The 18,215-nt window shown below is 40.2% G+C and overlaps 1 protein-coding gene across 2 annotated transcripts; it reads left to right on the forward strand.

Moving 5' to 3' along the window:
• Positions 1-5,142: 5,142 nt before the first annotated feature.
• On the forward strand, positions 5,143-16,939 carry slc49a3 (solute carrier family 49 member 3). Of its 2 annotated transcripts, XM_080416189.1 has the most exons (10): positions 5,145-5,522; positions 8,265-8,423; positions 9,110-9,326; positions 10,843-10,919; positions 11,747-11,884; positions 13,549-13,665; positions 13,936-14,088; positions 14,607-14,764; positions 15,016-15,116; positions 15,804-16,939. In XM_080416189.1, the coding sequence occupies exons 1-10, from the start codon at positions 5,358-5,360 to the stop codon at positions 16,013-16,015; spliced, it is 1,497 nt and encodes a 498-aa protein (XP_080272315.1). In that variant the 5' UTR covers positions 5,145-5,357; the 3' UTR covers positions 16,016-16,939. The 2 variants fall into 2 exon arrangements, with proteins under 2 accessions (XP_080272316.1, XP_080272315.1); XM_080416190.1 differs by lacking the exon at positions 13,936-14,088 and having other exon boundaries at positions 5,143-5,522.
• Positions 16,940-18,215: the final 1,276 nt, after the last annotated feature.

Consider the following 18,215-nt stretch of genomic DNA (forward strand, 5'->3'; position numbering starts at 1 on the left):
TCTGGGAATCGTGCTGTGTTGCCAGGTTTGGCGAGAGAAACAAGCAACCGGGGCTGTGAAAACCAGCCCAAAAGAAGCGAGCCGTTCGCCCTTTAAACATGAAAATAGCCGATCTACAAGTTCGCGATGCGACGCGTTGTATGCTTGTAGATCTACAATTTAACAACAACAAAACGTTGAAGACATTTTGAAAAATATTTTGAAACATTTTAATAAAACAAATCTTGTATGGGGTCCCACTTTTTACAAGCAACTTTACAGGAAAAGAAGCCCAAAGTCGCTTATAATAAGCCGACATGGCAACACTGGGAACTGTGCTGGGCATGCGCAGCAGAGTCGACGAGGAGAGATGGTGGGGGGTGAATGACGGCAACTCATTTGCAACATTGTATCTACCGAGTGTGTCCCATTCATTCATTTGGGTAGAAAAAAAATGATGTTCCAAATGAATGAATGTGACACTAAGTAGATAGAATGTTGCAAATGAGTTGCACTCTTCCACACCCACTTGCCTACATTAATGACTCCTTTGTTTTCAAAGTGGGAGAGATGGAAAATTCAACCAGATAGATCAAATATCATTGTAATGTATTGTTAGGCAAGTATGTTAAGATATTTCTACAATTGTATTTTTTTATTTACATTTTTTGTATCATGTTTCATCACACCCCCAGTATATGCCTAACCCATATGCCTATATGTGTGTCTCAAATAATCTCTTTATGTGGTGGTTTCAATATGTAGAGGAAGTATAAATCGAATGAAATTGGGCATATAATTGATTATTTTCTTGTTAATCCATTGAGTTTCCCAGCACAAAATGTGTAATCTGACTCAAAGCAGTGGTTCAGAAACTGGGGGTCCCCAAATTATTTTGAGGGGTCCCCAGATGATTTAATTAACTTAATATGCATTCTTTTTCCCACTCAACAGTAAACAAACCAAGATGCATAATAAGTGTTTACAGGGATCTCCACATTTCAAAAGTTAAATTTTAAGCACTTTTAAGACCTTTTTAATACCAAATTGTCAAATATTACGTAAGAAAGATGCAAACATTGTGAAAATAGACAGCTATTTTCACAATATTTATCTGTGGAACCGGGTGAAACTAAATGTAATGCCTACAATTCCAAGTGCTTGTCAGGGTGGGGGGTCCCCAGTTCAAATATGATTCTTTTGGGGGGTCACGGCCTGAAAAGTTTTGGAACCCTTGCTCTAAACCAGTGCCAGTGGTTCTCAATGTGGGGTCGAGGGACCCTCAAGGTTCCTTCAGGGGGTTCCAAATGGACCCTTATACTTATAGGTCTGTAACTCTATATAATAGTGAGTAATAGTTCAGATTCCTGGGGGCAATGGGCCTCATTCACCAATACCTTTGTACGTTTTCTTCTTACATTTCTTCCTAAGTAAATTCCTAAGAGAAGTCGAGTCGGATTCATGAAACGTTCTTAAAAAGGCAGAATTGTTCGTAACTAGGTTCTTATGATGATGAAACCCAATCCTCTTAACTTGAAGGGGTGCGCCAGTTAATCCTAATTATCATAGGCAGACGCCCCGCCTATCCTAATTAGCATCCTGATTAACATAGGGAGCCGCTCCACCAATCCACATGTAAGGGCATGACTGAGGCAGTGCCGTGCCTGCAGTCACCTATGTGTGATTTCTTACAGGAAACACAGGAAATCACACACAGAAATAAAGTTGAGAGAATGAAGTCAAGAATGCCTAAAACTAAAGTCTAGAATGCCTAAAACTAAAGTCTATAGATGGTGGAACATGAGGTGGGTATTGGCTTGGGCTTCAACTCAACCAGGTCTGTTCAAGTTGAATTGTAATTTTCAGGGCCTTTGAAAACTCTAAAGTGGTGGTTCTCAAACATTGTTCTTGCCAAGGACCCCCAAATTGAAATGCATTTGGCTGCAGACCACCCATCTGAAAATATTCTCTTGCATAAGAGAATATTTGTGCATTTTTCTTTTTTCACCCAAGAATTATCATAATGTTTCGAAAATAGAAGATCTACAAGCTCAAAACGGGCAGTAATTTGTGAACCTGTAGATCAGCACTCAAAGTATAAAATGGGGTTAAAGTGGTTAAACTGTTCCTTGTTTTGCTTACCTTTAACGTTATTTAGCGCAAACTATCAGCACTCAAATGTGCCTAAGAGTACTCTTGAGTGTGCGTAAATTCTGTTCTTACCTAAGAACAAATCACTGCTAAGAAAACATTGGTGAATGTCAGAATCTTCGTGAGAACTGCATAAGTCCTAAGAAAAAAAATCTTAAGAATGGTTGGTGAATGGGGCCCAATAATATCACACTCGCAAGGGTTGGTGAATGGGGCCCAATAATATCACACTCGCAGGACCTCAGGTGGGAGGAGAACATGACCTCCATCGTTCGGACCCATGAGAGGATGTTATGTTATTCCTGCAGCAGCTGAAGAAATTCAACCAACGATAGAAAATGATGGTTCTACATCATGTATGGATGGAGTAGTTCATCCTCACCACATCATCACCTATGGTTTGCTGCCTCCACTGCCAAGGACAAGGTTGTAGGTTGCGAACTGCCATCTCTCCATGATCTGTACTACAGGACCAGGAAAAGATCAGGAATCACTGAGGTGCCCAGTCGATCAAGACCAAAACATCAACAGTTTCTTCCCCAGGGGCACACAAACAATCCCCCTGGGCCCTGGCCCTCACTCACTCTGGGACTTTACAATATCCTCCACATATTGTGTTGCTGTCTGCCAGTCTATTAATTAAAATGCACCACCAGGTCAAATTCTTTACCAAATAAATTTGGCAAAATAAATAATTATGATTCTTAGATTTTACCTGCAGTGACCATTTACAACAGAGCACTACTAAGCTGAGGTGAAAAGGGTGGAAGCATTCTTTGTTGACTTCAAGATAAAGTAATACTCGAGCAGAAAGTAGTATCAAAGTAGGAGTGACAGCTATTAGAAGACAAGGATCCATCCGTGCCTTGCATGGTTTCCTCTGCTACGGCACATTGTAAGGTGCTTTTAATAAAAGTGCCATATAAATGCACCATTTACCTTTTTATTAGAATAGAATGAATCACAAAGCTTGCTATGAAGCTCACCTCTCACTCATTTTGAACTTTAAAATCAACCAACAGGGGGTGCCACAAATGCCAACGTTTTGTATGGTCAAGGTGTTTAGCTTAGTTATGTTGAAGTGACTCCCAGCTATAGAGAGAGCTCACCCCACAAACAGACTCGTTCCTCTCTCTACCCTGTCTTTGTATTTTCTTTCCACTTCACTTAATCATTGCTCAAGACTTACACGTTTTATTGAGTCAAACCACCGTGATTCACCAGTCCTCAAGAGCAAATCATCCTTTTTGATCATTGTGCAGGAAATAGGTAAACTTCCTTTAAATTATATGTATTATGCATTCCTAAAACCTTTATTTGGAATTGTGTTTGTCAGAGGTTGTGTGTCAATTAACCTACTCCAAAGGTTACAGGCATCCTAATGTGTCTATTTCATTATGTACATTATGTTTCATTATTCCACCATTAATCCTAAAGCAGAGTTTCATACAAGTGGACATTACAATGCGTATTGTAGCCCATTTGATTATATTCTGTTCCAAAACACTAAATGACAAAATTCTGCATGCAAGGCTTTAAATTAGCAGACAAATCCACAGACAATATGAAGCGCATGACTTTGTGGCTTGGAGACATTCAGATGAATTGGAGAAGAAATCAACCAGCGTTAAGGTAGAGTAAGTGATATTTTTGTCCCTATAAGTGTTAAATAGCTCTGTCGTGATAGTAATCATTAAATGATTAGAGCAATTTTGCTTTAGACTAGAGTGATTTGTTCAGTAACAGGGGTCTCTCCACAACTTTAGTCAATAGGAAATGCATTTTCAGGAGAATCAGGACTCATACAGGATAAAGGATAAACAAGTGAAATTGGAAGTGATGACAAAGAATTTTAAACTGGAACTATAAAAGTTTTTGGTTTTACTTTTAAACAAAAATATCTCTTCATCAAGCACTACAGCCCAACTAATAACTACGCACACACACACACACACACACACACACACACACACGTATTGCTGCTGCAAAGCATATCAAAGGGGTAGGGGCCAGGCACAATGGCACATCACTTCATCAGGTGAAAAGTGAAACTCAAACTGACAGATGGCTTCCAGCTCAATTGATTTATAATCATAAATAATCATCATAATTATAGCCCTTGATAAGGGCCACAGGTGTTGGACAAAAGCCCTTGAAAAATAATAATTTGGGCTGCATCAGGGGGAAAAGGGCAGGTGCCCAAACCCCAAAAGATCCCCCCCCCCCCACCCCACCCCACCCCTGCACGTGCCTGATAGCTGCTGTGTGGACTGTCATCCATTATTAAAACGGTATAGTAAAAGGTATAGTAATATGTAAGGGATATAACTGTCGCTGCACCGGTAGTTGTTGAGAAATAACACCTGACAGGCTGATTAGACACGGCCGAGGTGTTTAATCAATCTGAAGGGGTTGCAGTTGTTGCTGCAACTACAGGTGCAGCAACAATTATCCCGGCTACTTAATAAATACATTAATAAATTGACCCAAAAGTAACAACAAAACAAAGTATTTCCTTGCTTACGGTAATGAAAGTATTCCGTAAGTGTTGCGCTGGCCGTCCATCCAGCGCAACATGGTCGCCTCAGAAAACAAGGAGGAAGTGTTGATCAAATAGAATACATTCTCGGTTATTGAATCGTCTATTTCTCGCTTCAAATGTTTTCAAAAACATTCTTGAGAGTGGTTGCAAATGATTGTGTGTTTGTTTACATCATGGCTGTCATGTTGGATACAGCATAAAAATCAAGCTCCGCAGCAGGTGCTCTGAACCTTTGATTAGACACCCGCCGGTCTGCTAATAGAGCTCATTGGTCATTATTCAGAAATAACACGCCGCTGAATTTCGCGATTGACCAATCAGAATCAAGCATTCAACCAAGCCTGATGTGCTTCACTGCTTGATGTGGACGGTCCATACTGAACACAACGGGCGCTAAGACAAGTCTGCTGTGCTGTTCAGTTAGGTCTGAATGTGTGTTGTGTTGTGCACAGTCTGTGGTTGTGTACACGTACAGTACAATCAATGATGATCCAGGAATCAGTATCGGGCGGTATTTTTTCTTCCTTCTACGAATCTACGTCAAACCGGTCGGGTGTGTTTAGCCTCTTGGGATGAGAATGAGAATACAACGCTACTTCCTTACAGCACTGATCTGTCAGCAACATTGTAAGCATTAACATGTTTCGATAGCTAGGAGTGTGTGCCTTACATAATCGGAATACTCATGGACCAGGAGGACCATGAAGAGGGAGAGGATCATAGCGACGTCTCGGCGGTCCAAGGAAATAATCCCAACAAAGATCTTGAGAAACTTCTGGTGTTCAAAGTATACAAGAGGAGATGGTTCGTTCTGTTCGTGCTGTGTCTGCTCAACTGTTCCAACGCAGTGGTGAGTCAACTGTGTGTGTGTGTGTGTGTGTGTGTGTGTGTGTGTGTGTGTCTCTCGCTCGAGAGTCTCGGGCAGTGGTGGAAAGTAACGAAGTACATGTACTCAAGTACTGTAAAATGTTGAGGTATTTTTTTACTTTACTGGAGTATTCTAAATTTTCAGTACTTTTACTTCTACTCCACTACCTCTCAAAGGCAAATATTGCACTTTTTACTCCCTACGGCTATTAGAAAACTTTAGTTACTAGTTACTTTGTAGATTTTTATTACAAAACATACATTAACCACTTCTGCCCCTCAGTGCCCTATATACAGTACATTTAATCGCGACGCATTGTGAGCTTGTAGATCTTTGTAGATATTTTCAAAAGAGTTTTATACATTTGAAAAACTGGACATTCTGCTTAATGAGTACTTTCTACTTTTGATACTTTAAGTTAATTTTGATACCAGTACTTTTGTACTTAGACTCAAGTACATTTTGAATTCCGGACTTTTACTTGTAACAGAGTACTTCTACATTGCAGTATTGATACTTTTACTAATACAAAAAAGTAGTGTAGTACTTTTTCCACCACTGGTTAAATGACCAGTTAAATTAAATACAGCACGAAGCCTGTTCAGGGAAATTATGCAAGTGAGACGAAAGTGGATGTCTTCAATAGAACGAAGTTGGCCTGTCAGATAGGCTAAATGCATATGGTTTCGAACGTAATTTTTAATTTAGTGGTAAAACCTTTAAAAAAGGTTGAATGTACACATGTAGCCTATAAGGTTGATTATTCTGACAAACCATAATTAGGTCAGGCCAGGGCATGATATTGGCATCATGTGTTTTAAATTATGTGCTGGAATCAGGAGGTTTGTTTTTAGTCTGACGTCTAGTGATATCTAATCTAAATCGAGCATATTACCACTTAAATGGAATAACAATAATAATAATAATAATAATAATAATAATAATAATAATATAAAAAATAAAATATTTTATTGTCAATGTGTCAGGGTTTTTTCATGAAACACTGAAACAGCGCAAATGTCATTTTACATAATAATGCGTGATCACTCATAGTGGTTGGGATTTTCCATAATACAGGTAACTAGTTGGTAACATGTGGTTGGTACACGCTCACCTTTTTGTGTGTCACAGAACATGATATCACTCCCTGGGGCTATTGTCATTGTATAGCCAAGTGTGCCTGAGGGCAAATGCAGTCAAACAAACTCAGCCCCTCCCTAACCCCACCAATGAGCCCCTGGGGACCTGCTGTCACCTAGGAAACCATTATTTCTGTGGTGCTGGTGGGGATCCCAGAGCTGCAAAAGATACTTGGCTGGTGATACATCTGCCTGAATGTCTACTCATAACAAGCTTTATAAATAAAACATTCGTGAATTTTCTTTTTTTGGGGTGACAGTCAGATACAGTATCGTTGTGATATCAACACATCCAAAGTGTTAGACCAAATAAAAATAATGATTAAGATTGCGACCCTATTTTTAATTGGCCTAATTACCACAGCATATTGCTGAAATAGCAGTCATTGATTCTCAAAGACAAACGAGCGTGCCAGTGTAAGGGCCAAGTAGTATGGAATAAAAATGGACAAAGTGTATAAATGTGCACACCTATAATGGGATGCAGGACTCAATGCAAAGAGAACAGTGTTGACATTGTGTATAGACATCAGCTGACATGCCTTGCTTCAACTTGGCCGCATAAATTAGATTTTCTTGAATGCCAACAAAAGAGTGAATTGTATCGGGAGCCTTTTTTGTTGTCCCAGTGCTTTGTGAAACATATACTTCCATTTGATTTGTTCCGCCTCTCTGTGTAAGAAGAACCCTGTGTGTTGTCGCTAGACTTAGAGTTATACTACGTTAGTGAAGGAAAATGCATATTTCTTCAGCTGTGTGTTTTTATTGCTTTAACCTTATGTGGGATTTTATGGACGTTGTTCTAGTTATATTTTAGAAACACCTAACTACAGGAACTCTATGCCTATTCTGGGCATGTCTTAATAGGCGAACATTCGGCAAAAACAGGCATGTTGACCTCCGGAGGATTCTGATCAACAAAGTTTATTTCAAATATGAACTAGAAACAAATGAGCAATTCTGAGTTCTGTGCTCAGTTGTATTCATAGTGCCAGTAGGGCCTATTCATACGTAAGGTTTCTAATAAGTGTATGTAAGGCTGGATCACAGGGACATAATAATAGTATGATTACATCATATTGCTTCATCATATTGTCCTTTTCTTTGGTGTATCTTTGTGATTTGATTCTTCATAGCTTTTTCCCCACCAGACAGCTTATATACATGCATGTACTGTAACTGCCCTTTGTGTCCTGTAAGGTAACTGTGTGTCTGTAAAGCTGGGTCACGTCACATCATGTGAGAGCAGCATTGTACCCCTGTCTTACATGATCATCACATGACCACATGCATACAAATTTAAGTCATCCTCTTTTTGCTTACCTATTAGACGCTATATAGACCATGGTCTTTGGACTTCCAAGTCGGTTGAGATTTTTTTGATAAAGAAATCAATAGTGTGGAGGTCAGATGACTAGTTCAGTCCCAAATGTTGAATAGTGAATTCACAAATGTGGTTTTGTGTGTGCGTTTTGGATAAGGACATTATGGAATGTGTTTTAACATGTGCTAAACATTTAAAATATTGAGCAAATAATGAATATCAAAGCACCCCCCAACCCTTGTTTTTCTCTTTTTCCCTCAGCTATGGCTGACCTTTGCTCCAGTAGCAGACCAGTCTGCCCAGTACCTAAAGGCATCTCTAAACCAAATAAACTGGTTGTCTCTGGTTTACATGGTGGTGGCTATACCACTCAGCTTTGGAAGCACCTGGATGCTGGACACTGTTGGGCTACGGATCACGGTAAAAAATGAAAAGAATAGCAATTTCCACTCCTAAAGTTGTGGGGTTTCACAACAGCAACTTTAATAGCTCTTAGGATTCTCAAGCTTCATTTACTTGAAATAGAATCCATAGATATAGTTTAATAGGTATATGTTTGGTAGTTCCAGTGTTCTGGGGTGGTTCCTTTTATTATTGTTCCTGAATATGAGAGCATGCTGCCACCAGAGCCAGGAAATGAAGCAAAGGAAAGAGCAGAAAATGATACTGTGATTGGAAAAAGTTATGGAACGGGAGGTTATATGAAAGCCTCAGTATAATCAGACTCAGTTTATTTACCATATGCAGAAAATGCACACATTTGTTTACAGGAGAGAGGACAGTAGGTGAGAAAAAGACAGATGGAAACATCTGACAGGATTCAATTCTAGGCCAGTAGAGGCATTTCAGTCACATAACTCATACAGTATTATTGTAAAAAATGGTTCCAAACAATAAAGCCTGTTGGTAATTGATTAGCCAACATTTGTTACACTTTAAGTATAAACTAGGCTATGAAGCCTGCAGTAGCATAATGGCTAATACAGATTTATTGTTGAGTAACTAATGTCTTCCCTCTTGCGAACCTATCCATCACAGAACAACACCACTGTCAGATTTCTACTTGCAAATGTGTCCCCGTCTGTCCCCTCATTTCAATCCTCCAGCTGATCCTGGGAGCCTGGCTGAACATGCTGGGTGCAGTGCTGCGTTTTCTCGGTGTAGTGCAGAGTGCGGGTGTTAAGGACCCCTATGCCATGGTGATGTCCGGCCAGACTCTGTGTGCCCTGGCCCAGCCCCTGATCGTCTTCACCCCCACCAAGCTGGCAGCGCTCTGGTTCCCTGAGCATCAGCGTGCTACGGCCAACACCATCGCCTCCATGTGTGAGTGATTTGTCTGAGATTTGTTTTAACGCCATCAACACCTACGTACTACGACTAGCCACTTCTGTAGGTAATCAGCCATTGTAATTTAGAGGGACCTATTATACTGTAAAGCATGTTGTCAGAATTGTTTTCCTGTGTATTTGGAGGGACAAATATAAAAAATATATATATTTGTTTAAAATATTCATGTCCAAGGCACTTGGGTGGTGCAGTGATAAAGTGCCTGCCCAAATCCACCGCGGTGCATCTGGCTTTGTTGAGCGTCTATACGAGCACAATTGGCCCGTGTTCGTGGGAGGGAAGCCTAACGGGGAGGGGGATATTTGTCAGCAGGGAGTGTTGGACTTGGACGGGAGGAGTAGGATAGAGGCTCTACGTCCTCCCGGTGGGGGCTCCTCACTGGCAGGTGAGCCAGTAGGATACAACAGTAGCGACAACACACAAATGTGTGTGGGGAGGAATTCATTGCCATTAATGGCACAGTGGGAATACATTGGGGAGAAATGGGCTAATAAATAAAAATGTAACAAATTGGCTAAAATAGGTCACTGTCCTGCACTATTTAGTGCATGACACTCCTGCACTAAATAGTCTAATTTGACTACACTATTGGTTATTTTGGCAGGTAATCAGCTATTAAGTGGTCCTCCTCTAATCTAAAAAAAACAAACACTTTTGGCTTGGTCAAATACTGAAAGAGTCTGATGGCTGTATTCCTTGCACCGAATAGGATTGTTCTTGAATATTTCTCACAGTTATTCAAATCACTTTCTTGTTTGTTTAAAGACATTGTGCAGGTTATGTGCAATTTTTTTTGAGCAAAAGTTTGAACCTCATTGGCTGTAGCTAGGCCAGTGGATCTTAAACCTTTTAATTTCAAGGACCCCCACAACTCCAAGGGTGTACAAAATGGAACCAAATGGACCTACTGTATATCTGGTTCCATTTGTACACTCTCAGAGTTACAGACCCGTAAGGGTCTATTTGGGACTACCCTGGGATGCTTTCACATGAATAATGTTTTGCCTCTTTGGGTTTCTGTTGTTTTGAATTAAACTAGACCTGTGCCAGTCGGGCACCGGCCTACTTGGGAACGATTCAAGTTGGGAACAATGAAAATAGGAAATGCATGCTGCCTGTTGTCATAGCACCTGTTTTAACCGTCTGTCTGTCTATGTACCTTACCTTTTGTGCCCATATATAGAGATCTCTGTGTCTGTCTGTCTGTGTCCCTTTTATGCCAAATTATGGAAATCTCTATATATGTCTGTCCTTGTCCCTTTTTTGCATCCGCAGTGTTATTTTAACACAGGATTTTGCTGTTCCGATTGAAAAGAATTTGATGATTGTGATATTTAGAGCCTCCGCCTCCATATGGTGTTTAAAGAGAAGAAGTGAGACCTTTAAAAGTGGGAAGAGGAAGTACAAGCCGATCGCATGGGCTCTAAACATAGTAATGAAACTAGATATAGACAATGTTTCTCGATTGAACTTCTCTTTTCTTCTTTCTCAGCCAATCCCCTGGGCCTCCTGTTCGCTAACATCTTCTCCCCTATGGTTGTTGGGACATACAACAGTATTCCTCTGCTGGTGAGTCAGAATAAAAGCTCACAAAGGTTGCTGGCATAGGGTCCATAATGGCTTCTGCATTGTGAACCTTACTGACCCTTTGATATTGCCCAATGTGTTTTAATTGTAATAAATATATTTTATGGGCACATCAGAGGTTTACAGGTGTAAAGAAGTGGGTGAAATACTTTTTTGTGCAATAAACTGTACACTTTTAAACTGATCTAAGGATCCTGACTATCAGACACACTGAACTGATTATAAGTTCACCATATGGTAAGCATAAGGTTAAACACACCAAAGTCAGTTTGTTTTAATCTGGATTTGCCAGCACCAAATCCAAAATGTGCCATTTCCATATTGTATGTCCAAACCTTGTATGTCCAAAACTGAATATGAAAGTGTTAGGGTCAACCTTAGTTAGGGTTGGCAGGCAGACAGACACGTAATGTCTTTTCATGGGGTAGTTAATAAGGTACACACCCTCCTTCAACAATCTTATCAAGGTAACCCATAACTGCTCTATTGGAACTGCTCAGAGGCCAGCAGTAGCAGACTGGCTGCTCCCATGGTTGTGAATATTTGTCTAACTGTATGGATGTATAACAGAACATTATTGAAAAAGCTCATGTGTGATGCTCAACAAAACATTACCTGGATCAAATAATTACTCAATTGGGTCCTTAATCCATAATCCAACAGCCTTGTATCAGGCATATGACTTTTAAGAAGAGAAATACACAACCCATACCTGACACCCAAATGAAGATAAGTTGTCTTTTACTACAAGTGCTAATACAATAATATACATCACTCATTCATCACTATATTTCTGTGTGTCCCCTCAGATGTTTGTCTATGCAGTCCCAGCAGCCATCGCCTGTGTACTCGCTACAGTGGGGATACAGAGCAGTGCCCCCCCAACACCACCATCTGCCAGTGCTGACTCGTCCAACTCTGAACCCTTCATACAGGGAATCAAACTGGTACGGTGAAAGACACACACACATGGACAGACCGAGTGAAAGACTAACAAGCCAACAGGCAGACTGGCTGATTCACTGACTGGGAGATTGAGAGAAAAAAAGACAGTCAGTAATACAATCTTTCACTTGACACTTGAATCTTGTTTAGACAGACTTACTGACAGACAGACACCAGTAGTCTTGCGGCTTACTGCTTACTTGACATCACTGCCCATCATTTTACAAAGCATACAGTGGTTTGTTTGATATTTGAGGAAGCTATGAAAATCAAGTTCTTGAGATTGGTTATACAACACGCTAAATATTATTCCACATCATTGCGTATTTTTTTTCTCGTTTGTTTGTTTTGTCACAGTCAGGATGTCAGTGCGTTTTAAAATGCGGTTTGGTGCAAAAAGTGTACTTTAAAATAATATAACAAGAACATGGCCTGTGTCTATGTATGATACGAAGCTGTGATAAAACAATAATATGTATTGATGCTGTTATAGTTCGTTAACTTAAACCGTATATACTTAGTTGACCGAAGCCCTCGGGGGTCTATACTTGATTCGCTCCTTTATTCCCTTTATATTATATCTCTTTGCTGAAAATAGCAGATATACAAGCTTTAAAATTGCTTGTAGATCTTCTATTTTCAGGGCGACCCGATAGCTGAGTGGTTTGGGCGCCTACCACAAGTCCCCGGTTTGATTCCTGGCTGGCCAGACCATTTGCTGCATGTCACTCTCCTACTCTCATCGTGTCTCCTGTCTCTCTCCACTGTACTCATCGAATAAAGGCTTAGAAAATAGCCGAATGTTAGCCTATTCTGACATGCCCAGAATAGGAATGCTAGGGTTTATGTGGTTAATCTGGTAAGGAAACAGAAAGACTGGCTTGCAGACAAAATATGAGCTTATTGGCTGACTCACAGGCAGACACCAATACAATACCCAACTGGCTGACAGCCAGTGGCTGACAGAAATACACATTATCTAAAATGTTACTAGCTGGCATTTTCAATGGGAGTCTTGAATTGAATTGAATTAATGAGACACACAGGCAGCTCAATAGATGGGCAGTCAGTCAGACATCATCAATATGTTATTAAACAGCAAGATACTGTAGAGACACAAAACTGTGATACAGTATACAATCTGAGACTGACAGAGTGAGAGAAAATTAGAACACTTTCTGTGACCCCCAACTCAGAGACCACCTCCAGCTCAGTATTGTATTAGGTTTCAACAAGATCAAACTGTATGCAGTCCATGATCAAAATGCAGAAACACACAGCAAGCATTTAACAAAACAACATAAAGAGCTGTAGTGAATGGTAGGTGGACACTGGACAGACATTAATCCTGGCTTTCCTATTTTGGTCAAATGTATTTTTCAAATACATTAATAATTCATTTTTATTTGTACTCTTTTAATAAATAAATAGCTAATCTTTCCTTTTTTACAAAACTAAAAACTAAAATAGCAGATCAATGCACCGCGATGCGATGCATCGTGTAGATCGGCTATTGTCACTTTGTCACACAACAAATTGAACCCTGGTCACGCTCCTCCTGCAAACTGGTGATGAGACAGACAGCTAGAAGTGTAGTAGAGCTGTTATTGGAAGCACACAATGTGACCAGCAAGCCTGAGGAAACCATGCATTTGTGTCTCTATAGTTACTGAAAAACAAGGCCTACCTCGTCCTTCTACTGTGTTTCGGATCGGGCATGGCTGTGTTTACCTGCTTCTCTACGCTGCTTGAACAGATCCTGTGTGTGAAAGGATACGCCAATGTAAGTGATATTATGTACTCGGAGCATGTGTTCAATTATTAATAATGTAGTTATGGATACTATGTGCATATTTTGATATTGAAAGATGGATACCTGTTCTATAAACCTGCTCTGGAGACAAATGCAATGAATGCAGATTAGGTCCTTGTGGGATTTGATCCTAGGTCAAGGCCAAGGATAATGCTTGCTAGGCACAAAGCAAAAGCTCTTAATGATTTCTCCTCATCCTTGGGGAAACTGACTTTGTTCATGCTCTGGCTGTGTTTACAGGACTTCGCTGGCCTGTGTGGAGGTCTCTTCATTGTATTTGGCATTGTAGGAGCAGGGATCCTGGGTGTGTACGTGGATAAGACCAAACAGTTTGTGGAAGTCACCAAAATCAACATGAGCTTGACTGCTCTGGCCTGCATTGCCTTTTCTGTGGTGAGGAAATAAATAAAGGGTCAGGGCCAGGGGTACATTTTCACGTTATAAAGTCGGATAAATTGTTTTCATTATATCCTCATATATCCAAATAGCCTATTGATTGATTGATTGAATACTTTATTAGTGAAGGATCTAAACAGCACGTGGTACAGTCAGCCATTAAGGCTAATAACACAAAAAAAAGTCCTGGGAGCTTGTTTCCATTGCCTAGACAGGGTGGGTGGACCGACATCTGGAATTGCAAGGCTCACCGTTGGCTCCGATCCGCACCAAACATGGCACAAACACTGTTCAGGGGTCTGCTATGAGAATAGTCACACCAGGGCCCCAGGGGACTACACAGGCACATGCTCTAATACGCACCGGCACACGTGGCACAGGCAGGGCTGCTCTGCTACACAAACTGGACATTCAAACGCTGGTGCTGCAGCTAGTGAGTACGAAAGGTTGACTTTACCCTGATTATCTATCATGAAATCTCTTCCCTTCTCTTCCCTTCTCTTCCTCTCCACCAGGTCTCTCAGATGCAGGGACAGAAAGTAGCCCTGGCAGTCATTTGCTCCCTGTTCGGCTTTTTCGGTTTCTCCATCTACCCGGTCGCCATGGAGCTGTCCGTGGAATGTTCCTACCCCGTTGGAGAAGCTACTTCTGCCGGCCTCATCTTCATATCAGGGTATTACTGTCTCCAGGAAAAGCTATAATGTTCTCGAACTACACAGAGAATATGATCCCAGAGCTTTTCTTTAATTTTCAATGGGCTGTTTGGTGCTTTTAAAATTTGTAGTTGCAAAATGATATTCGCATGGTGCATGGTAATGACTTCCACTGGTTATAACTTGGTGGTAATTAAGGAGGCTTCTGTTCTTTTTCCGTTTTGTTTTTTTGTTCAAGTCGTGATTGTCGTGTGCTCTCACTGTTTCCTAGATCGATTCAGTCAGTTCTCTACATAATGCTCCTCCAGGCGCTGTCCAAGCTGGTCAGCTCTCCTATTGCTACCTGTTCAACTGATACCCAGTCCTGGAAGGGTAGGATGCATTACATGACATTAAACAACACAATGTAATGACATGACATTTTGTAGAACAGCACTAGATGAGGACAAGACATTCTCATCATTTACACACGCACGCACACAATGTATACTGTTATTTCACCACGCTGATGCATGTTACACTTGCACATGTTCACTACTTCTACCGTAATCCTACTGAATCAAGTCACTGTAAACAAAGCCAAAGGTGACAAGATGATGTTTCAAAGGCAAGAACAACGAGAGAGAAATCATTTTCATCTCATCAGATTATGCAGTGAGACATGATGTAGTTCAGCAGACATTTTACTTTAAGTAATTTTATACTCTCATCCAAAGTGAAATACAACCAAATGATGAGTTCAGATTCATAGACCATCAACATTACAAGCTAACAGGGAGTAGACAGCTGTAATCAGACATAGTTTATTTACCATGTGCAAAACAATCACTCATTTGTTTACAGGAGAGAGGACACTGTAATGACACAGTTTGAGGATAAGACATTTGTGATGAGAGATAAATAAATTGGTCAAAATTAAAATTGTCATTTTGTAAAGATAAATCAATACTGGGACAGATTAGAATGAGTAGAGAAGGAAAGTGTGGGAGAGGGAATCTGATGCAGGAGGGAGGACTGGACGTGAAGTATTTCAATGACTGTTTTTTCTCTCTCTTGCAGTGTCCGTGTTGGTGATGGCAGGCCTGTTTAGTGCGTCCGCCTGCGTCTTCACCATCTTCTTCAATACGAGATACAAGCGACTGGAGGCTGAGGCACAAGCCACCCAGGGGACCCCGCAAATGAACGGCACCACCACCCAGGAGCGTAGACCAGTAATCTGGAGTGTGGAAGCAGGCTCCCCAACCCCAGAATGGAATGACATAAAGACATAAAGAATAATGACAGAGTGCATTAAGTGAAATACACCACTGGCTGATGGTGCAGTGGTAAAGTCCACTGTCGGGACTGAAAGGAACCGTTAGCTAATCTAAGATCGGATCCCGTCAGAGCCTTAACCTCCACCGTTTCCCTCTCAGATTTCTACTGAAAAAATGTCTTTGTGTTGCCAAAGCCATTGTTTCTTTATCGAGTGGTGGGACTCAAAGGCAGAGTCGTACTTGTGGTGCAGTGCATTGTTCACATTCTTCACCCTGCCCCAGTACTCAAAGTCCAGATTACTTGAACACTGACCCAATTTGCCACTGAGAGAATAACACACAACATGCCAGAGAAATTGAGATGGTTATTGGTTCATAAAGGGGAGAGAGCATGCCTGGCAAAGGTATAGTTAAGCTGACAGTTACCTTACCTCATCTCAGGGAAAAGAAACAATGGAGTGGTACAGCACACCAAACCCTTATAGGGGCTAAAGGTTTTTTTTTTTTTTTCATACATGGATACATTCCTGTATAAATATTGATTCTGTTAGATAGTTTTGTATTACCTTTTTGGTGCCTTTGTTATATGGAATAACAAGTAATAAGGAATCACTGTTGGTACTAACACAGCATTTAACCACTTAAGCCCTATTTTATATAATATTTTGTTGTACTACAGTGTCGTGTGGCAAAAATATCTGATCTACATGCATGTAGATCGGCTATAAAAACAAAACAAAGTGGTTAAACTATAAAATTACTGTATTTGAAAATACGATTGAACATTGAAATGATCTATCGTCGGGGTGCCTGGTGGCTCAGGCAGTTAGTGCACTGACCATAATGTCCTTATGTCCTGAGTTTTAATCCAAATCCTGTCTGTATCATGTCTCCCTGCTCTCTACACTCTCTAAATAAAAAACAAAAAAAGTCCAACAATTTAGCTTTATTAGTGAACCACACCTGATAATGATTTTGGGAAAACAAACCTACAAGATTGCTGTGACTTTTGGAATGCACCAGCCACTGTGACTAGTGAACTAAGGAGTATACAAAAGATTATGCTGAAAATGTGCATAGAACAAAATGTAGTTGTCATACATTTTAAACGACTGTAGGTACTAGGTAGGTACCCTAGTCATTGGTTGACAAATACTTTCAGTGTTTTATGGCCATTAAATGATACATTTCTGCTGATGCATTTTTCCCAAAAAGGAATAAATTGAAAATGATCTCATTGCTTATGTTAAAACTGCTTCTTTTTTTTATCACTTTCAACCTGGTATCCCTATTTTGGGCAAATTCAATATTTTTCAAAAAAGCTGATGTGACTATGTGAGCAAGCATGTCATTTGGCTATTTTCGTGTAAATGTGTTGTTAACCAAACTTAACTTGGAGACAAACACACATGAATACACAAAAATATGATCTTTTCTCACATAGCCAGTGCAGAATTTGAGTGTATTCTGCACACAGTCACTGAACCGCGTTCTGTGACTCTTGTTTCAAAGACCAGTTTGAACTGGGCAATGGGCACTTTATGAACATACAGGTACATCAAGTATTAGGAGGACCATTTGCTCATTAAATAAACTGACCAGGTCAGAGCTGTGATCTTACTGGTTTTACCCATGAACCACACATTTTTGGAAAAAAGTGAACATTTGTGAATCATGTACCAGGGTTAATGTGGTTAAATTCACATCAGTCACAGACGTGTAGATAAAGGGAGATGGGTTAAATAAGGATTTGTCAGACCTGGATTGTTAAAAACCAGAGGAACTCAAATGAGATAAGGTCCTAATATTTTGTACACTTTCGTTTAACACCGTTTTACATTAGGTATATATGAAGACACATTGTGGACATTTGAATGGCACATGTATACATCATTTATATACAAATGTGTTTTCAATAAATGTCAGTACATTTACTTGTCTTGTTTATAGCATCATACTATATCAAATTATTCATTTTTAGATGGCCTAAAACCGTCAGATTAAAAAAAGTTGGATGAATGTGGATGATGGATCATTCTTAACAAGCCACTTTATCAGACTTTGTTGCCTATGCCCGGCCACAAAGCTGGACTGGTGTCCAAATATGAATCATAAAAATATCTATTTCAAGTCACTGGCAAGGCTTAAAAGGAGCCTGCTGCTAGTCTTTAATTCATCTCAAAACAAATTAAGTACTAACTGTTAACTATAACTA

Source organism: Gymnoscopelus braueri (genome assembly GCF_963280865.1).
Source record: "Gymnoscopelus braueri genome assembly, chromosome: 20".
Classification (NCBI taxonomy): domain Eukaryota; kingdom Metazoa; phylum Chordata; class Actinopteri; order Myctophiformes; family Myctophidae; genus Gymnoscopelus; species Gymnoscopelus braueri.